The sequence below is a fragment of the Schistocerca gregaria genome, chromosome 2 (assembly GCF_023897955.1).
Source record: "Schistocerca gregaria isolate iqSchGreg1 chromosome 2, iqSchGreg1.2, whole genome shotgun sequence".
NCBI classification, from domain to species: Eukaryota; Metazoa; Arthropoda; class Insecta; order Orthoptera; family Acrididae; genus Schistocerca; species Schistocerca gregaria.
In genome coordinates, this window is record NC_064921.1 from 882,331,698 (window position 1) to 882,354,798 (window position 23,101).

Below are 23,101 nucleotides of genomic sequence, written 5' to 3' on the forward strand. Positions count from 1 at the left end.
CTAATGCGTACTCCCAGATAATTTATGGAATTAAATGCTTCCAGTTGCTGACCTGCTATATTGTATCTAAATGATAAGGTATCTTTCTTTCTACGTATCCGCAGCACATTACACTTGTCTACATTGAGATTCAATTGCCATTCCCTGCACCATGCATCAATTCGCTGCAGATCCTCCTGCATTTCAGTACAATTTTCCATTCTTACAACCTCTCGATATACCACAGCATCATCCGCAAAAAGCCTCAGTGAACTTCCGATGTCATCCACAAGGTCATTTATGTATATTGTGAATAGCAACGATCCTACGACACTCCCCTGTGGCACACCTGAAATCACTCTTACTTCGGAAGACTTCTCTCCATTGAGAATGACATGCTGCGTTCTGTTATCTAGGAACTCTTCAATCCAATCACACAATTGGTCTGATAGTCCATATGCTCTTACTTTGTTCATTAAACGACTGTGGGGAACTGTATTGAACGCCTTGCGGAAGTCAAGAAACACGGCATCTACCTGGGAACCCGTGTCTATGGCCCTCTGAGTCTCGTGGACGAATAATGCGAGCTGGGTTTCACACTATTGTCTTTTTCGAAACCCATGCTAATTCGTACAGGGTAGATTTCTAGTCTCCAGAAAAGTCATTATACTCTAACATAATACGTGTTCCAAAATTCTACAACTGATCGACGTTAGAGATATAGGTCTATAGTTCTGCACATCTGTTCGACGTCCCTTCTTGAAAACGGGGATGACCTGTGCCCTCTTCCAATCCTTTGGAATGCTACACTCTTCTAGAGACCTACGGTACACTGCTCACCACTGCAAGAAGGGGAGGCAAGTTCCTTCGCGTACTCTGTGTAAAATCAAACTGGTATCCCATCAGGTCCAGCGGCCTTTCCTCTTTTGAGCGATTTTAATTGTTTCTCTATCCCTCTGTCGTCTATTTCGATATCTACCATTTTGTCATCCGTACGACACTCTAGAGAAGGAATTACAGTGCAGTCTTCCTCTGTGAAACAGCTTTGGAAAAAGACATTTAGTATTTTGGCCTTTAGTCTGTCATCCTCTGTTTCAGTACCATTTTGATCACAGTGTCTGGACATTTTCTTTCAGTCCACCTACCGCTTTGACATAAGACCAAAATTTCTTAGGATTTTCTGCCAATCAGTACATAGGACTTTACTTTCGAATTCACTGAACGTCTCTCGCACAGCCCTCCTCACACTGCATTTCGCCTCATGTAATTTTTGTTTGTCTGCAAGGCTTTGGCTATGTTTATGTTTGCTGTGGAGCTCCCTTTGCTACCGCAGCAGTTTTCTAACTCGGTTGTTGTACCACGGTGGCCCTTTTCCATCTCTTACGATCTTGCTTGGCACATACTCATCCAACGCATATTGTACCATGGTTTTGAACTTTGTCCACTGATCCTCAACACTATCTGCACTTGAGACAAAACTTTTGTGTTGAGCCGTCAGGTACTCTGTAATCTGCTTTTTGTCACTTTTGCTAAACAGAAAAATCTTCGTACCTTTTTTAATATTTCTATTTATGGCTGAAATCATCGATGCAGTAACTGTTTTATGATTGCTGATTCCCTGTTCTGCGTTAACTGTTTCAAACAGTTTGGGTCTGTTTGTCACCAGAAGGTCTAATATGTTATCGTCACGAGTCGGTTCTCTGTTTAACTGCTCAAGGTAGTTTTCAGATAAAGACTTAAAAAATTTCACTGGATTCTTTGTCCGTACCACCCATTATGAACGTTTGTGTCTCCCTGTCTATATCCGGCAAATTAAAATCTCCACCCAGAACTATAACATGGTGGGGAAATCTACTCGAAATATTTTCCAAATTATACTTCAGGTGCTCAGCCACAACAGCTGCTGAGCCAGGGGGCCTACAGACACATCCAATTACCATGTCTGAGCCTGCTTTAACTGTGACCTTCACCCAAATCATTTCACATTTCGGATCTCCATCAATTTCCTTCGATACTATTGCATTTCTTATCCCTACAAACACGCCTCCCTCTTCACTGTCCAGCCTGTCTCTGCAGTATACATTCCAATCTGAGTTTAGAATTTCATTACTGTTTACATCTGGTTTCAGCCAATTTTCTGTCCCTAATACTATGTGGGCATTGTGACCGTTTATTAATGAGAGCAGGTCTGGGACCTTTCTATAGACATTCCTGCAGATAAAGAGATACGTCATTAAGATAAAGAGCTATGTCATAATACTTCAAAATTTAGCTTGTTTTGATGTCTGTACAAGACAATTATGGCCCAATAGACATTAAGTACTCATGCAGAGGTTCTAAGTTTCCCAAGAGAAAACGGTCTTCAATCTTGACTCACATAAAGAGTACAAGAATGCCCAGCTTGTTTAATAGTGGCCCACTTAGCACCACATACAGCTGAGATAAGATATTTGTATTCCAAAACCACATATTGTACCTTTACTGATGCCCTAAAATATAAGACCTTGCGGCAACAAAAAGTGAAGTATGCAAAGTAAACCTGTGTCTCTGTGTGCATGAGGGTGGCAGACAGTGGACCTTATCTTAACCACAAATGCGGTTATAATGAGTAGTGCCACAATGTGCTGTACTCCTCAATAGGTGTCAGCATTTGCATGTAAATGGGTTTCAACATGTTGCTTGAATACTTTGCAACAACTTTGTTTAGCAGTGAGCTTTTGCTGTGATTAGTTATGTAGTTATTGTGGTCATAATGGAAAACTTGAAGAGAGCTATCATTGCAACAGACAACAGAAGTAATGGCTGTCATTACGTTCCTAACAACAGAAGTCATTCCTCCAATTGAAATTTATCGAAGATTGGATAAACAAAAGCACTGGACAAATAGAAGTTAAGTGAGAGGTCCTATCACAATGTAATTCTTGGAAATGTGACACCAGCTCTGCTTTGAAGTGCCAGTTAAGGTATCCATATTGGTGGCCTGGAACTAAATGAGAAAATAATAATAATAATAATAATATTTACAACAACGTTTTGGTTTGAAGATGACAATATGAAGTTACCCACTTCACTTGACACTAAGGAACTCAAGACCATACCTTGTTTGCTATACAGACCAGATCTGGTACCCCCGTAATTTTTGTCTATTCCCTACATTTCATGAAGAACTTCTTGGAGAAATCCCAATGACGAAATCTAACTGGCGGTGAGGACCTGGCTATGGGAGCAGAAGGTGGCTAATATCCCTGACAGCTTCATGCCACTTTTGTTATTGATGACAAAAGCGTATCCAGTTACCAGTGCTTACATCAAGACAATGGTGGCATATCACTGAAGAATTAATTATCTGGAAACGATCTGTGGAGTCTTTACTGAACTATTAATATCCACTCACTCATACAGTTCATGGAAATATTACTCGTAATTCAACACTTGTACATTCCATTTCAGCAGGAGGCTGTGAACAGAACCCATTCACAAGAGCCTTCCAGCTACGCTTAGTCACAGAAATTGGTCTTCTTTCACTTTAGTAACCATTATAGTAACACACCAGAATGGTGCCCTCCACAGAAACATTTGTGAGAATTTGAACTTATAGAGATTTTTTATTTGGGAAAGAGAGCTTAAGTTCTGCATTTTTCCAAGTGCTTTAGAAGCAATTTTATACACTCTGTTAGCAATGTCAATTCATCTGAGAAAGCTATATGCTCCTCTTGGAAAAACGTTAGACAATTTTTCTTTCATACCCTTTCATTACGATTAAAATAAGCGTTTGAGGAAGAAAACTGTAGACTCATTACTTCCATAGAGAGGCAGTACTCACCCTTGCTGCCCACGCACCATCCACACCCTGAGAAGTGCGAGCAGCGACACCAAAAACAAGGCCCGCAACATGATGATCGTCCAGCCTGAAAACAAATTAAATATATATTATGTACCCCACTGCTACAATTACACCAAGAAGTCTTATAGTGCTGATGTCAATTAGGTCATATTATAACATCTAAGGTTACAGTTCAGACCTCAGACAGCAAAAGAGAGATATGGCTTCCATTGTCTTTGACTCATTCATTCATCAAGATCTGTGGGTGCCATCAAGAAGGCAACCTTTAAGAGTTATGGAATGAGTCAACACAGACTTTAACAAAAGAGAAGTAACTCTTAGAAACTTAATTTGAATGCCATATTTGCAATAAAATAGAACTTGAGGGGCAGTCAAATGAATACTAAAAACCCATTACAATGGGACCATGGAATGATTCCATTCAAAAGTAACCACCACATGTGTTACAACATTTTTTCCATTGAGAGACGAGGCAATCAGTTCATGTTTCACAGGATGTGGTCAGCTGCTAACAGATCCACAACCACACACCCTCTTGCACATCCTTGTCTGACAAACTGACATCTACACATCTTTCTTCAGATTGTCAAAGATGTGAAACTCACACTGTGTAAAACCCAGGCTGTATGGGGAATGCTGCAGTATTTTCCAAGCAAATCATTGAAGCATAGCCTCTGTCTAGTTGATAGCGTCGGGACAGGTATCATCACGCAATAGAATGATACCTTCTGACAACAATCCTAGGCATTTTGACTTAATGGTGCACCACTATTTCTACAAAATGTCTTCATAGCGCTGTGCATTGAATCTTGTTCTATGCTCAAAGAACTTGAGGATCAGAGGGCTCCTGCAATCAAGGGAGGAGGTCATGATGACCTTACATTGTGCCACCATTTCGACCCCATAGGAAAATGGCAAAGCCAGCACTAGATACATCCCTTATCTTCCCTACCAAAGAAATCCAAAGCTTTCACACAAGTTCCGGTAAGATCATTCTGGTGCGTAACAATGCCTGCCCCCACACTGCCTACCAGATGAAGGCTATGCTTCAGAAATTTGTTTGGGAAACACTGCGACATCTGCCGTACAGCCTGGATTATTCACAGTGTGATTTTCGAATCTTTGGCAACCTGAAGAAAGACATGCATGGATATTGGTTTTAGTTGGATGGGGAAATGCAAGAGTGGATGTGTGCAGGTGTGGATCTGTCAGCAGCCAACCTGTCTAAGAAACAGGAATTGATCATATCGTCTCCCAGTGGGATAAACGTGGTGATTAGCTTTGAATGGAATCATTCCATGGTCCCATTGTGTTGGGTGTTCAGTTTTTATTTGCCTGCTCCTTATATACTGCTTAATACTATTTGTGCATAGTCCAGCTCAATGTAAGCTAGCAGACTACTAGGAAAACACCACTTTGAAAAAAAGCATCTGCTTTCTCAGTTACCTTAAATAGATTCTGTATGTTTTCCATCTGCAGTTCAATACATAGGTGTTGTTTATCTTCCACCTGTAGCTTAATCTTCACTTCATTACATTGGTATTTTTAAAAGGAAACAGTTTTACATCTGCTTGAACAGAGGGTTGCTTAGAAAACACTACTACTTTCCATGCAACTCCACAATGAACATTGCTGTTTGTTATGCAACTAAAAGGAATGTCCTATCCTTGAAACTAGACAATCAGTTACTTTATACAGTGGCTAATAAGCTATATTTCAACGTTCTTTCGAACTGGTAGAGATTCTCAACTTCCCACTTTATTTATTACTGTGTATGTGAGTGCGAGTTCCAAGATATTTAGAGAGACCTCTGCAGGATGTGTGGTTATCTACCAGTCACAATATTTTTACTGCTTCCCTGCTGAATAAATCTGCATTAACCCCAGCAATTAATTTCTGAACACTACAAGGGGTAAAAATTTGCAGAATAAACTAATGATAGGTTACCACAATAAGAGATACTTCACTTGCAAAATATTCTGTAGGGCTATTCAACTATTATCTGAGCTATATCTAATACAGCGAATTTTTTATCTTTGATCAGAATGTTGGTGTACCAGCAAACTTTATAGTTTTGGAATTGTTCTTTATACAGCAATAACTAATATATAAGAAAGTGGTCTTACCATTCTGCAATTGGTCAAATATAAAAACATTCCAAACGGGAGCCACAGTATGATATTGCCGCCCCCCCCCCCCCCCCCCTCTCCCCAGAAATCTTGGTTGTGGTAGCACATTGATTTGCAGTATAGTGCAAGGTCTAGTTTAGGTCAGAATATGATAGTTTGTGAGCTGCTGAAGCCAACAAATGTGAGTGTCAAGTAAAGGTTGTGTAACAGATTGGCCTGAAATGTAGCCTAATGTTTATGCACTTATCATACTCATTAAGCATACTTCACCATATTTAATGCACTTTTCGTCATAAAAACTAAAACTGCAAAGTTAATGATTCTTGTTTAATTTATCTGTCTTGTGACAGGCTTCACCTTGAGGCTTCCCACTGTTTACTGTTCTGAGCATCTTCCCTCATCTGTTTGTATGTCCATCCACTTCTAATGTCATCCATCACTGCACATCTCTTCCTACCTCTTCCTCTCATTCATTCCACATTTTCCTCTGAATTCTTTGCTCTAAACAATTCCTACCCACAACAAGGCCCAGTCAAAATTTTATCCTCTTTCTAATCATTTCTTATAGTTTTCTTTCTTCATTACTTCATTCTGAAGGCTGTCGATGCACTTCACCATATGCATTCTTCTCCACAGTCATATTCAAAATGTCTGCTTTGCCTTTTCAAATATTCTCTTTCCCACAGATATCCTCCTCCTCCTCATTTCTTCTGTACTGTTTCCATTCCACATCATTTAACTTTCTAGGTACAGAAAGAATTTTACTTGTTCTACCTTCTTTCCATCTAAGAATATATTAACTGGCACTTCCTTCTTTCATATTTTCATCACTTTTGTCCTTCCTATAATTATCTTCATTCCATACTTCTCAGCTCTTCTTGCTGTACTCTTCAACATATTCTGCAGCTCTACTTGATCATCCACATGTTTTACAGTCTTTACCCTTACTCCTACAATTACAATGCCCCTTGGGTCCTCTATAGCATCACCTGTATGTTGTTCTCCATATATGTTGAGCAGCTTCAGTGACTGAGCATCCTTGCTTTCCACTCCTTCTAATGCCTATTCATCTCTTTCAGTTCTTCATTCCCTATTCTGTCACTTTCTGTTTTGTGGACATCTCCTTTATTTACGTATTTTTCTATGCTATATCAACATATTTTAAGATTCCCAGCAGTATATTCCTGTTGACTACTAAATACTATATCCCACTTGATAAAACAAATGTACACCACCTTGTTCATTTCAATAATTACTTTTCCAATCATCCTAAAACCACCAACAGTATTCCTTGTTCCTGTATCCTATCTGAACATGAACTGGTCTTCCCCAATATATTCCAATACATTCCTTAATTTTCTTTTCAATTCTTCTTAGTATGACTCTTGTTACAGCCTTTATAACATATTCAGAAAACATATATTAGACAACGGACAGATCTTTGAATAATATTCTACGCATATTATGTACATATAGCATTCATAAACTACAAAAATGCAATGGTGTGGCTACTGATGCAGAAATTGTTCACATTTTCTTTAGCCCTGTCAGAGGAGGGTATCAGCATGGCCAAATTAAGACTCAGGCGACACAGGCCTCTATTCAGGATGGCAAGTTGAGTGGGGAGCCAGAGGTGACAGAACAGTAAGATTTCTATATAAGATGTATCACAATTAGTAGTGGCTGGTTCGGATGCCACACTGAGAGGGGCACCAGGGAAGTCCAATTGCAAGATGTACAAGTTGTATCACAATTAGTAGCAAAAACTGACACAGGTTAAATGTATAGGGGAAAGGGGGTACAAGGGGGCAGGGAAATGATAAGTCACTTGGGAGGAAAAATGTTTTCAAACAGCCCTTAGTGTTAGCTCCATTCCACCCACGACCGTTGCAGAGAGGAGTGAGGGACAGAGAGCAATACCAGTACACCTGCATGAGATCAGACTGTCAGGGGAGTTAAGAAGTGCAAGTTTGTGCTACCTACCTTTTTAACATCTCTTATAGATTGTACATATGTCTAACTTAGGAATCTAGATATCAATGGCAAACAACTTAAGCCAGATACACCTGAATTATTTGTTATTAGAATTTTACTGAAATCTTTAACTAATCAGTTAATTATGATAGAAATCACACGTATATAATAGTTTACACCTTTTATTTGCATAGTTTCTGAATAATGCCTCATCCTCTGGAAGGACTTCTGCTTTCTTCACACGCATTTAACGGAATGTCACTATTTAAGAATCAACGCAGCAGTACGAAACGAGAAACATGAAGTGGTATAGTACATTTAATACACTGTGTTGTGAACTTTTCCTGACATTGGCAACACTGAAATTGTTTCGTCTCTCTCGAAACAGAAGCTAGCAGAAAATCTATGGCATAATGTTCCAACTGCAATAACTAGAATCAATTTTTGAAATTTAGTATGGGCTTTCTCTTTGCATGGCAGTTTGATTCTAGAATCATAGTGACAATTCTTCAACGAAATGCCACACGGTCGATTTTACCATTATCTTCCGTGCACAGCAGCCGTTCACTGTCCTTGGCTGTATTGACAAAATATACAGTGATGGGGAAGAACCATTTTTTACCCCTAATAGAGACAGTGACAGAGTGAAATATTTTGGTGAGCTCTATCAATTCCATTCATAAACTTGTTGTAATGGTAAATGACTCTCGGGTACTGAACTGTTATCCATCTTTTATACTAATGTGAATATCGTATTGCTGTACGAGTTGGATTTATAATATCAAAGCTATGGCACTGTCACCACATTGCTGTCATTCAGTAAATCCACTGCCATATCTGAAGTTTAATGTCCCTCTATGTTTCTTTTCCAGTTCATTTCCATTTGGTAGCATACAACTCTTACCAATTCTGTTAGCTCTTATTGTACCTGTGGCCTGAATATTTCTTAGATGCAAGTAACACAGATGATGAAATGAAGTAAATCAATACAATCTATATGGCAGCTCTTCCAGCTAGTTGGCATACATTGTAACTACTCTGTAACCAAGGGCATTGTCAACATATTTCTCTGGCAATGTACCAGCATCCTAGTATGGCACAAACCATGTCAGATTGTCCATTATTTGGCCCTCCACACCAGAACTTAAACACATATCTTATAGTTTTGCCTCGTTTAAAGGTCTTTGCCCCATGCTGCCCCAAATATAGTGAAAGCACAATTTCAGTGACTGGCCATTTAAGCACGTGTTTCCAGGAGGATGTTAGCTTTAAGCATACAAAAATCAGATACAATGTCTTCTGCCTCATGCCTTTTGCTGTAACATATCAGCCATGCAAATACCCATATTATCCCTTACTATACTGATACCTATAAGACATTCTGAGAGAATACACAAACAGTTATTTCTCTAGTACAAATGTCCATTGAGATGTTATACACATATCAACTAGAAGATCAGGCAGATAATCCATTTTCTGAAATCCAAGTTTTCTCATGCACACTGAATAATACTAACTCAACACTGAAAGCTACATGCTGTTTTCAACAGTGGTATGAATCCTTTGGATGAAGTGTACGCTAATGTCATCGGTTTGAAGATAGAATAAAGGAGCAGCATAAAAAGTTTTAAGCTACCCTGTACAAATCTTCCCCAAAGGAAAACAGACATACCCGGGTTTAAATGACAACAATTTTAGTCCCATAGCAGCAAACAGAAATAAACCTTAGCATATTCCATCATATAGTTGTGCCTAAACACACAAGGTTCAGAAGTTATTTTGCTCTCAAGTGTTTAAGATTGTCTGTACTTTCAGTAAAAGTCTCATCAAAAATTATATGTTATGAGCTGCTAACCATCTACACTGATCAACATTTTATGAACAAAATATCTCATTCACAAAAGACAGTGTATTAATAACATTAAATTCCATTATTCAAAAATCCATTTTATTTAATTGGCAACTAATGACAGTAACTTACAGGTACTATAAAATGATACTAGTGAAGCTGCATGTATAAAATTCCTCCATTACCTGATAGAACAACAAATCAAACTGAAAGTCATGCACTGGTAAGATGGTCACAGTGCCGTGAAAAGTCAACAAATGCTGGCATGTTTTGTGCAGTTTAATTCCTTGCTATATTAAGGTTGGTTGGTTCGTGGTATTAAAGGGACCAGACTGCTACGGTCATCGGTCCCTTTGCTATATTAAGGGGGTTAACTTTTGGGGCAAATTCAGATAAGGCCTCCAAATAAAAAGTCAGTAGCTCATCCTTTTCCAGCAGCATCTTTCACACTAATATTAGTAACCTTATTGTTTAATGTTATTCATGAGACACATTAAAGTCAATTGGAAATGAAAGTAATCTATGTATATGACGTCACTATAAACCAGTAAATTAGCCTACTACGCCTATTTTCATTCACTACTTTCATAAGTCGTCATATTTTGGGGTGACTCATCAAGAGAAAAAGTATTCATTGCACAAAACCGTGTAATCAGAGTAATAACTGGAGGCCACCCAAGATCACCTTACAGTCATTTATTTAAGGACCTTGGCATATTCACAGTACGTTCGGAATACTTACGAAATTTGTTATTAATAACCCATCCCAACTCAAAAACAACAGCAAAATGCATGGCTACAACAGTAGACGAAAGGATGATCATCAGTATTCTGGGTTAAATCTCACTTGGGCACAGAAAGGGGTTAAATTATGCTGCCGCAAACATCTTTGGTCATTTGCTAAATAGCTTTAAAAGTCTGACAGCCAACAAACATCTAAAGACAAATTAAAAGATTTTCTGAATGACAATTCCTTCTACCCAATAGATGAATTTTTTGATATGAAGTAGTAACTGAAAAAAATTATATTGTGCACTGAAAATTCAAGTTATGACACGTTCCACGTCATTAACGAAATTTATTCATCAGCTAAGCCACAAGTAATAATGTAATATAATGCGTGTCCACGTTTTAATGGGTGAATAACATCTGATTAGCATTTAAAAAATAATCTTCGACGTATCACTTAGAATAAACTTGAAATAAATCACAAAGTGCAATGAATACTATAAGCAGGCTCAAGTCACATATTATTTTTTTTTTATTCGGTTAAATCAGTCCAGAGTTCGAAAGAACGCAAGAGCACACTATCTCCAGTACGACCACACCTCGTTAAAGCACAGTGGTCTTCACACCAACATTCACGGTGATAACTGCTGTCTTCATACTGTTACAACAGAGGCTTGCTCTGCAATATGTACTTGTTACATATCACATTGTTGCGAGAGATCGTCGGTATCTGGATATAAACCATTAGACAGTTTGTATTTCAATTCAGATACAATACCTGTACGCAAGCCGATTTTTTTTAATAGAGTGATTGCTCGCTTGCTCATTGGCTAACGACGTATTACATGACACTCCACTGTCAGAACTGGTCTTTATTAAAATTTGCGTCCACAGAAATAGGAGAACGCGAAATCACTACTTCGTATCAACAAACTCTTCCCAATAGTGGAGGCTTGTCAACAGTTAATCTTCCAACAGTAAAGAGCCATTTGCATGCACAGATTTATTGGCCGACCAGTAAATGTGTGTTGTGCAAAGTGCGATAACGAAGCAGCATTGCGTCAGTGACCGCTGTCGTCTCGTGACGTCTATCCAAAGAAGTGTGTTAGCCTCTCAACACCAGTTCTTTGAATTTAAAGCATCCTAAGCGCAAGGGTGCTTTTCTCCAGCACCGCCAGATGGAAAACTGCCATTTGGTCGAAAATTCCATTGCTTGGAACAGGGAAATAAATATAACACAGTCTATACGCTATGCTGTCAGTACTACTTCCACAATTCTGATGACGTACTGAGTGGAGTCATAGGGAAAATACTAAAGACGAGGAAGATTCTCCTGTTGCTTAAAAAAAAAACTGAAAAATTAAGCTACTGTGCTTCTTTTAACAAACCTGTATTTCGTGACATTTAAGCGATATTTTCAAGAACATATCGAAAAACATTAAGCACACATGTCAGAGATATAGAAGAGAAAGACTGCTTGGAACACGATCAAATGTCTCAGCGAAAGCATTTCTACTCAGTGATCTATTCAGTCGGACCAGAGAACCCAATCCAATCCATGTACACAGAGCTCACACCATTATGGAGCCACAACTAGCTTCCACAGTGCCTTCTTGACAACCTGCGTCCATGAGTTCGTGGGATCTGCGCCACACTCTAACGCTACCGTCAGCTCTTACCAACTGAAATCAGAACTCATCTAACCAGACCACGGTTTTCCACTAGCCTATGGTCCAACCGATATTGCCATGAGCCCAGGAGAGGCGCTGCAGGCGAGGTCGTGCTGTTAGCAAAGACACTCGCGTCGGTCGTCTGCTGCCATATCCCATTAACGCCAAATTTCGCCGCTCTGTCGTAACGGATACGTTCGTCGTACGTCCCACATTGATTTCTGCGCTTATTTCAAGCAGTGTTACTTGTCTTTTAGCACTGACAACTCTAGGCAAAAGCCGCTGCTCTAGGTCGTTAGGTGGAGACTGTCGGTCACTATGTTATCCGTGGTGTGACGTAATGCCTGAAATTTGGTATTTTCGGCACACTCTTGACACTCTGGATCTTGGAATACTGAATTCCTAAATATTCCCAAAATGGAATGTTCCCTGTGTCTTACTCCAATTACCGTTCCGCGTTCGGAGTCTGTTAAATCACGTTGTGCGGCCATAACCAGTCAGAAACCTTTTCACACGAATCACCTGAGTACAAATGACAGCTTCGCTTTTTTTCTCTCTCTTTATTGTGATTTCATTCCCCTGCACCATATGGGCAGGGGAGGGCTGTCAGTGGCACAATCTTCAGCCGAGTGACATGACAACTAAAATATGATTAAAATGTTACATACGTAAAGCGGTAAAAAAGGGGAACATAAAACAGAGTAATGGGAAAAAATGGAGGTAAAAATAGACTGACATGGAGATGTTCATGGGGGACAGTTAAAAAAAGTCACCATGAAGTTAAAAAACACAGTCGGCGATTCTTAAAACACAGAGAAGACACTGAATGGACATGCACAGGCTAAAAGTCGGCCACAGTATTAAAAACACTCCAGAACAACACACTTAAAACCCACTTGGAGCACACATGACGAACAATAAAACTGCCAGGTGAGACCTGCCGAGGGAAAGGTCAGAGAGGATGGAAAAGGAGGGGAGAGCAAGGTGCACCAGGGAAAGCGGCGGGATGAAGAGAGTATGGGCGTCAGTGGGTACACGAAGAGGCAGGAGACACGTGGGGCAGGAGATGAAGAGGGAAGACAGGACAGAAGGGAGTGCAGAGACACTGAAAGGGGGCACAAGAGAGGGAGGGGGGAATAGGAGGGGGAAGCCGGTCAGGAGGAGGGAGGGGGAGGAGAGGGAGCCCTGAGGAGGAGGCAGGAAGACGGGGTTAGAGTTGGTAGGAAGGGTAGATGTCAGGGCGAAGCTCATCATCCGGGAGGGATAGATGGTGGACGTTGCGCTGGGAAAGGAGATGGAGGGTGTGGAGATGGAGAGAGGGTGGGACACAACGGAAAAGGCGCGGCAACTAGTTGGGGGTGGAGAGGGGATCGAGGCGATATATAGTGTGCGGATGTGTTCAAGGAGAAGGTGGGGGAAGGGGATGAGGTCGTAGAGGATGCGCGTGGGGGACGGAAGGCGAGGTGTAGCGCATGGCGTTCGAGGATTTGGAGGGCTTTATAAAACCGGGGAGGGGCGGAAATCCAAGCTACGCTGGCATAACAGAGGATGGGGCGGATCAAGGATTTGTAGGTGATGAGGATGGTGGAAGGATGCAGACCCCACGTCCGGCCGGACAGGAGTTTCAGGAGGCGGAGGCGGTTGTGAGCTTTGTTTTGGATGGTAAGGAATTGGGTAGTCCAGGTGAGGTGGTGGCCAAGTGTGAGGCCAAGGTATTTGAGGGTAGGGGTGAGGTGGATAGGACGGCCATAAATGGTGAGGTAGAAATCACGGAGGCGGAAGGAGTGGGTGGTGCGGCCTATGACGATCGCCTGAAAGCTTCGCCAATACACTGCTCTTTTAGACCTTGTGTACGGAACACTACTGCCAGCTGTACGTGAGCGGATCACTCCCATGACTTTTGTAACGTCAGTGTAACAGCTCGGTAGCGTTCACAGTTATTAGTCACTTTGGTAAGTAATTATTACATGCTTCTTGAAGTCTGAGGATATTCCGCTTGTCACGTATCTTGCACACCATGGTGAATAGCTTTTCTCATGACTGGCTCTCCCAAGGATTTTAATCATTGGGTTATGGGTCTCTCGGCCTATCCATGCGCAATGCGTTACAATCGCTTGTGTTCAGAGTCAACTGCCAATCTCTGAACCAAGCGTCAATCCTCTGCAGATCTTCCTGCATTTCACGACTATTTTCTAGCACTGCAACATACTACAAGGCGGCCGGAACTTTGATGACATAGGTAACGTATAAGTTTAAAGGTTAACCCCCCCCCCCCCCCCCCCACACACACACACACACAAAAACAGAGAGAGAGAGAGAGAGAGAGAGAGAGCGCAGCCCAACACCAAGCTGTCAGCTGTCAGCTATCAAGCGCAAAGGGAGGGAATTGACATTTTTAGAGTTCCAGTAGTTCATAAGTTATTCATTTCTTGTATGTTTGGTACATTTATTATATGATGTGTGCCACAGACATTTATAGTCCTTTTACTTTTAATTTGAAATGAGTGTCTTAAACTTGTAGGGGACATACATAAATACATAGAGTTCTCATGAATGTCATTTTTGCATTCATTTTGATTTATCATTATGTCTTTCCTCAAGGTCCTGTAAATGACGTTGCATGTTCCGAACATATTTTCACATAGTAATTGTGAAGATACTGCTGCACTGATTAGAGGTGTTCTGCCAGTATCTAGAAACCTTGACACAGGTAAGAGCCTCTACTCACGACTTACAGCTTCTTCGATCACAGCAATTTCTTTTTCCGTCGAATGTGGTGCCCACGTTCACAGTTCAAGACATCATAGCCGTGTCATGGATATGGAAAATCCTAAGGCGACTGTTGTGTTCCACCATCAACAGAGATTTACGGCTGGGGAGTAGGGAGGAGATGGATAGTGACAGGGGGAAGATGACGTAAGCAGACATAGGGGGAGTGGAAGAGACAGTGACAGGGGGTGAGGGAGATGGAGATAGAGAGAGAAGAGGGGAAAGACGGAGATACCGGCAGGAGGAGATGGAAAGAGTATGGGGAGGGGGAATGCACAGATAGGGGAGAAAAGGAGGACAGAGAAAGGGGAGAGTAGCAGATGTGAGCAAGATAACGCGTCATATGCGCGCGCGAACGAAGCCGCGTCACAGGTATAGTTGTAGCATTATATGCATTCTCTCCACGAGACTGTGTAGATGTTATGTAACCAGGCCAGCCCGGACTTTTTTTCCCCACAATTGTACTTCTTTCACCTCTGTCAATGAATTCTTAATATGAGAAGTACCAAGTGGTTCAAAGCCCATTTCAAGCCGCAGGATCCCTTGAAAGCCAAGTCAGCTATTAGTAGCCCTTCCGATGCGCTTCATTCAATTTATCGAAATTTAATTACGAAATTATACTTCTGTAATACACGCCGCGAGCCGTGACGACAAAGATTTTATATCGTTGGTGCCAATCCAAGCCCCCAGAGCTTGTTTTAAAACCATTATTCAGTTATCTGTCGTCTGGATGATCTAGACCGATGGTCCCCAACCTTTCTGAGACAACTACTCAATCAGATATTAGCTAGTACTCACTCCCCTCCCCCATAATAAACAATATTAGCAACTAACTGCACTGAAGAATGAAAAAGGAATTTCTTTGAAAACTTCCATTTTTTATATCGTCAACGGCGAAAGATAAATAATATTTGTGTTTTGTGGGTGTTTTGCTAAACCGCGAACTTGCGAGTCAATCTGACACTTTCATCTGCTTATTCCGAACAACCTATACAATGATGAAACAAGTCTCAGTGCATTGCGAATGCTATCTACAACTAGTTGTCAGAGAAGGAAGCTAACTCTCCACATTGAGGATAGACACTTTTTACAAAACATGCTTCCTCTTGATCACTCCTCTTCCTGGCCACTTGCTTCACCCACACCCTGCATCCACATTTAAAATCACTATAAATGTGTGCACCATACATAGTCTTACTGTTTGCATATCTCTTGACTGCTGGACTCCTTACTTTTGGACTGGAAAATCAATATTTCAGACCGCCGATGGAGTGTCTGACTACTGCCAATAATAATAATAATAATAATAATAATAATAATAATAGTGTAGTCTCCCACAGCAGTGAAGCAGCAATTACATGGATATTGTTGTGCAGTCACTTAGTTCATCTACTGTTGCGAGGTGAACAACTATTTCTGGCAGGAACTACCTACAACTCGGAGATGACACTTTCATGATATATTTAAGTACATTTGATGTATATTTAGCAATGTCATAGATGCATGTGTAGGTGGACTATGTAAGGAAAATGCTCATACATCCACAATATTGTGTCCGTGCGTTAATGACAGTGTTTGAAAAAAAAGTAATTATTGGAAACTTCCTGGCAGATTAAAACTGTGTGCCCGACCGAGACTCGAACTCGGGACCTTTGCCTTTCGCGGGCAAGTGCGAAAGGCAAAGGTCCCGAGTTCGAGTCTCGGTCGGGCACACAGTTTTAATCTGCCAGGAAGTTTCATATCAGCGCACACTCCGCTGCAGAGTGAAAATCTCATTCTGGAATTATTGGAAACTTACACTGAGGTAAAAGTCCAGGAACAGCGATATGCACATACACAGATGGCGGTGGTATTGGGTATATACGGAATAAGAAGGCATTGCATTGGCGACGTGAATATGGCCGCACGACGGGAATTAACACACTTTGAAAGCAGAATAGTAGTTGGAGCTAGACGCACAGGGCATTCAATTTCGGAAAGCGTTAGGAAATTCAGTATTTCGCAATCCAAAGTGTCAAGAGTGTGCCTAAAATACCAAATTTCAGGCATGACTTCTCATTGTCCGCAGCTCATGGTCTCGTGGTCGCGTTCTCGCTTCCCGAGCGCGGGATCCCGGGTTCGATTCCGGGCGGGGTCAGGGATTTTCTCTACCTCGAGATGACTGGGTGTTGTGTGTCTTTCATCATCATTTCATCCTCATTCAAGTCGCCTTAGTGGCTTTAAAGAACTTGTGTAGCGGCGGCCGAACCGCCCCGCGAGGGGTCTCCTGGCCACCAATGCCATACGCCCTAATAATAATAATAATAACCTCTCATTGCGGACAACGCAGTGACAGACGCCCTTAAGACCAAGAGCAGCGAAGTTTGCGTAGAGTTGTCAGTGCTGACAAACAACGCTACTAGAAATAACCGCGTAAATCAATGTGGGACGCGCTACGAATGTATCCGTTAGGATGGTGCGGCGAATTTTGACGTTTATGTGCTACGGCAATAGACCACCAAAGCGAGTGATTTTGCTAACATCACGACAGCGCCTCTCCCGGGCTCGCGACCTTATCGGTTGGACCCTGGACGATTGGAAAATGGTGGCCTAGTCAGACGAGTCACAATTTCAGTTGGTAAGACCTGATGGTAGGGTTCGAGTTTGGTGCAGATCCCATGAAGTCACGGACTCAGATTGTCCAGAAGGCACTGTGCACAAGCTGGCAGTGGCTCCATAATGGTGTGGTCTGTGCTTACGTGGAATGGACTGTGTCCTCCGGTCTAAATGAACCCATCATTGATTAAAAATGCTCATTTGTAGCCTTTCATGGATTTCATTTTTATGGATGACAGTGTGCAATGTCACCAGGTCACAACTGTTAGCGACTGTTTTGAAGACCATTCGGGCCGGTTCCAGTGAATGATTTGACCACCCAGATCGCCCGACAAGAATCCCGTCGTACATTTACGGGACATAATCGAGAGGTCTGTTTTTGCACAACATCCTGCACCGGCAACACTTTCGCAATTACAGACAGCTGTAGCGGCTGCACGGTTCAATGTTTCAGTAGGGGACTTCAGCGAAGTCTCGAGTCCATGCCACGCCGAGCTGCTGCACTACGCTGGGCAAATGGAGGTCGCACATGATGTTAGGATGTATCCCATGTGAAGGGGTGAAGGATATCCAGTCGGAAGCTGAGACGCAGCCGGAGAGGACACGGGAGCAGGGAAGTGCACTGGCAACGCCGCCCAGCATCCCCACGCAACCTGCACTGCACAGTACTACGCTCACGCAGGTAGCGGCGTAGGCGTCTGCCTCCCAGACTCCCACTGCTGTTAAGCTGCTCCGTCCGTTCAGCCCGTGGCTGCAGTCGTGAAGGAAGATAGGCAGCCATCCACCGAAACACCAAGTACAGACTTTTACGAAATCTACAGTTAGTATCCACATTACTTTTCTGCAAACTTTATCGCGCAGACAAATTTTTACTACCCCGCACAGAGTAGATCAAAACGAGATAAAATTGTAGAGGGGTAGGACGCACGGTGGCAGAAAAGGGATGCGGTTGACGAAATAATAAGTAGAATATCTATGGGTTACGGAGGTTTTGAAAAGACGAAAAGTTTCGTTAACACCGAAACGAATTCCGACAGAATTAAGGGAGAGATTCCCCAAAAGTTATATCCGAAGTGTAGAGTTGAATGGCAGCAAAATATGGTTAGTCAAAATGAAAGGAAAAAAAAAATACTTTGATAGTTCTGTATTGTGGCCAAGGAGATTAATGTTAAAACGTGAAATTCACTGACATGCTGACGGATGAAGTATTTCTCAAAACATGAGAGGACAGAAAACTAGTGGAAAGGATGAGAATGAGGAAGAAGAGGACTTTGAATCTTGGATGACATTCGACAAGGATTTACGGGGGAAGTTCAGACATACAACAGGCACCAACTACGCGCTCTCCAGTTTTGTAAGACATACAACAGGCACCAACTACACGCTCTCCAGTTTTGTAAGACAGAGATACCAAGGAAGGGAATTGAAAAGATGGGACAGCAACGTCAACAACAACGAGCGGACAGGTGAGGACCGTTATTCTCCCTCCCTTCTCCCCCCCTCCCTTTTACGGTAAAAACCCACTCCACCTAAAAAACAGAGATGATCATTGCAAAGCGGGCTCTCATCCTGTACCGCCACAGACAGAGGTTCATCATCAATTCAGTGTTAGTTTGAAGTAGGCCACAAAATGCAATGGATGTTGACTTACTGCAAGTGTATCTAGCTCCGTTTGTCGTGAAATATCAAAGCTACTTTCATTATGTACTTCGTTTCAGGCCACACAAACTGTATCATTTCTCGTTTAAATTTCTTAGTAATTCATCAACGTACAACTATTTCACAGGTCGCTGCTATAATTCTTGCAACTGAAAATATCAGATGGGTCTGGGTTGTATATTCTATGTTCTATGTCTTTTCGCCCGCTATTAATATTTACTTAAATATGAATAAAGAAACTACTAGCACGCATCTGAACGTTACAAAATATACTCTCTCAGTTACGTACATTGTAGTTGGTGCGTACCTGTTGTAAAGTGGTAGAACTAGTATGTTTGCCAATTAATAAACAACTGTGAGTTTTATTTTGTAAAAATTGTTCCTCTTTACCTTCACCCATGCCCCCCCTAAGAAAGTAATACCAGTAGAAACCACTCCCCACCCCCCTTCCTCCCGCTCCAGTTGCTTCGATCCTACACTATGTGATCAAAAGCATCCGGACGCCCCTGAAAGAAAAGAAAAAGAAAGAAAAAAAAGTTTTTTTTTACATTAGGTGCATTGTGCTGCCACCTACTGCCAGGTACTCCATTTCAGCGACCTAAGTAGTCATTACATATCGTGAGAGAGCAGAATGGGGCGCTCCGCGACACTCACGGCCTTCGAACGTGGTCAGGTGATTGGGTGTCACTTGTGACAAACGTCTGTACGCGAGATTTCTACACTCCTAAACATCTCTAGGTCTACTGTTTCCGATGTGATAGTGAAGTGGAAACATGAAGGGACACGCGCAGCACAAAAGCGTACAGGCCGACCTCCTCTGTTGACTGACAAGAAACAGCGACGGTTGAAGAGGGTCGTAATGTGTAATAAGCAGACATCTACCCAGACAATCACACAGGAATTCCAAACTGCATCAGTATCCACTGCAAGTACTATGACAGTTAGGCGGGAGGTGAGAAAACGGATTTCATGGTCGAGCAGCTGCTCATAAGCCACACATCACGCCGGCAAATGCCAAACGACGCCTCGCTTGGTGTAAGGAGCGTAAACATTGGGCGATTGAGCAGTGGAAAAACGTTGTGTGGAGCGTCGATTCACGGTACACAATGTGGCGATCCGATGGCAGGGTGTGGATATGGCACATGCCCAGTGAGCGTCATCTACCAGCGTGTGTCGTGCCAACAGTAAAATACGGAGGCGGTGGTGTTTGGTGTGGTCGTATTTTACATGGAGGGGGCTTGCACCTCTTGTTGTTGTGCGTGGCACTATCACAGCACAGGCCTACATTGATGTTTTAAGCACCTTCTTGCTTCTCCACTGTTGAAGAGCAATTCGGGGAAGGCGATTGCATCTTTCAACACGATCGAGCACCTGTTCATAATGCACGGCCTGTGGCGGAGTGGTTACACGACAATAACATTCCTGTAATGGGCTGGTCTGCACAGAGTCCTGACCTGAATCCTATGGAACACCTTTGGGATGTTTTGGTACGCCGACTTCGTGTCAGGCCTCATCGACCGACATCGATACCTCTTCTCAATGCACCACTCCGTGAAGAATGGGCTGCCATTCCCCAAGAAACCTTCCAGCACGTGACTGAACGTATGCTTGCGAGAGTGGAAGCTGTCATCAAGGTGGGCCAACACCATATTGAATTCCAACATTACCGATGGAAGACGCCACAAACTTTTAAGTCATTTTCAGACAGGTGTTCGGATACTTTTGATCACGTAGTGTAGATACGCTCTTGATACCTGTTTGGGTAGATGGTGGTTAGAATCCCCGTCTGGCCACCCAGATTCTGTCTTCGTACATACATACTTGAAATGGAGGACAGTGGGACGTCAAGCTGGTATAAATTTATATTAAAATGAAGAAATTCCTCCAGCTGTATGTAAGGTGTCAATTTTATTTTATCAACTAGTTTCAACGTTGTAACATCAGCATCTCCAGGCCCATACACTTGTTGACGTTGTGTTTCTTCATTTTTAATATAAATCCAGATTTGGGGTTTTCGTGATTCCCAGTTGCAACTAAGAAGTTGAAATTTGGCTCGAAGGAGCCTACAACCTTCTTTTGTAATTGTGCAAAAGCGTCCCCCACGCACTCGGCGACGCTTTAAACAGCATAGTGTCCACACATGAAATAAGAAACGTCATAGCTCAGAATTTCATGTGACTTGTAAGGTGGGTTAATGGTATTACACTGGCAGCAAATTTCACCACAACTCTGCCCAACGCCATCGCATCCGTGTTACACGATGGGAAGGTCGTCATACCCCTCCCTCTCAAGCCATATCTCAATCCTCCTCGTGACATCTCTGCATTGGAGGTCCGAACCGCGACGCGCGTCGTTGATATCATGTGTTTTCCTACGGGTGGCCGGAGAAAACATTTCCGACACACCGCCGCTCAGAATACAGACGAAAAGGACTGAGGAGGTCGCATAAAGGATGCCAATGAAATCACCCAGCATTCATTTTCAAAACGTCCTGTATGAGTATAGTTATTCTGGTAAGGTTCTGAAATTTTTCTGCTATTCTAAATGCGTAGGCTGTTCAATGAAGAGCGATAATTTTTTATGGTCATAGTTTCTCGCGCTAAAATTTAATCTTATGACATGCTGTTAGCTTAGTGTGCAAACAAACACTCCGTAGTAGTTTCATTGTTGGGACTCCCGGTTCCCGACTGTGAGAGGTAGACAAGATCAGACGTGCTCAGTATTGCCTACCGCTGCAATGGAGGTAACACGCGAGGAACGATATGCGGCTTTGAAATTCTGCTTTCGTCTCAACAAATCTTCAGCTGACACCTATACAATGTTACAGGAGGCCTATGGAGAGTCTGTCCGTCCCTACAGCACAGTTCGAAGGTGGTTTAAAATGTTGAAAGAGGGGAGACAATCAATTTCAAAGGAAGATGGGCCCAGTTCTCCAGTTACTGCTCTTACGGAAGAAAAATCAATACTGCTGCTGTCATTGTGAGAGAGGATGGGCGAATTACCTTAAGATCACTTTCTGAAATACTGAACATTTCATTGGATGCTACCCACACGTTGGTGACAGAAAAATTACACATGACACGTGTTTGTGCGCGATGGGTTCCACGACTGTTGAATCCCGAACAAAAGGACATTCGCGTGCAGATCTGCATGCAGTTAAAATTTGATGTTAGAGGAAGATCCGGAGTTTCTTTCAAATGTGATCACTGACGATGAAACTTGGCTACATCATTTTTATCCTGAGAACCAACAGTAAAGCTCAGTGTGGAAATCTCCATCACCAACCTCCAAAACAACAAAAGTAGTGTTTCGGAAGAATTAAAAAAAATAAAAAAAACCTAAGGAGACCGCCTACACTACGCTTGTCCGTCCTCTTTTAGAATACTGTTACGCGGTGTGGGATCCTTACCAGATAGAACTGACTCAGTACATCGAAAAAGTTCAAAGAAAGGCAGCACGTTTTGCATTGTCGCGAAATACGGGAGAGAGTGTCACAGAAAGGATACAGGAATTGGGATAGACATCATTAAAAGAAAGGCGTTTTTCGTTGCGACGGAATCTTCTCACGAAATTCCAATCACCAACTTTCTCCTCCGAATGCGAAAATATTTTGTTGACACCGACTTGCATAGGGAGGAACGATCAAAAAGATAAAATAAGGGAAATCAGAGCTCGTACGGAAAGATATAGGTGTTCATTCTTCCCGCACGCTATACGAGATTGGAATAATAGAGAATTGTGAAGGTGCCAGGCACTTAAATGTGATTTGCAGAGTATCCATGTAGATGTAGTTTCTTTGCAAGGAGAAGCTTCTGTAAAAAGAGGCTTCTATGTCGTGTAATCTCTCTGTCAGTAATCAGAGTTTGATTTCGCAAAAACGATTTTCTTTAAAGTAAAACCCATC

The 23,101-nt window shown here is 42.1% G+C and overlaps 1 protein-coding gene across 7 annotated transcripts in view; it reads right to left on the reverse strand.

Annotated features, from left to right (window-relative positions):
* Nucleotides 1–23,101, reverse strand: part of LOC126335297 (CD109 antigen-like) — a 460,905-nt gene that overhangs the window by 106,431 nt on the left and 331,373 nt on the right. For all 7 annotated transcript variants that reach the window (XM_049998397.1, XM_049998400.1, XM_049998393.1 and 4 more), the window contains exon 3: nucleotides 3,803–3,887. In XM_049998397.1, the coding sequence (XP_049854354.1) occupies nucleotides 3,803–3,873 (71 nt within the window). In that variant the 5' untranslated portion in view covers nucleotides 3,874–3,887. The remainder of the gene's footprint in view (nucleotides 1–3,802; nucleotides 3,888–23,101) is intronic.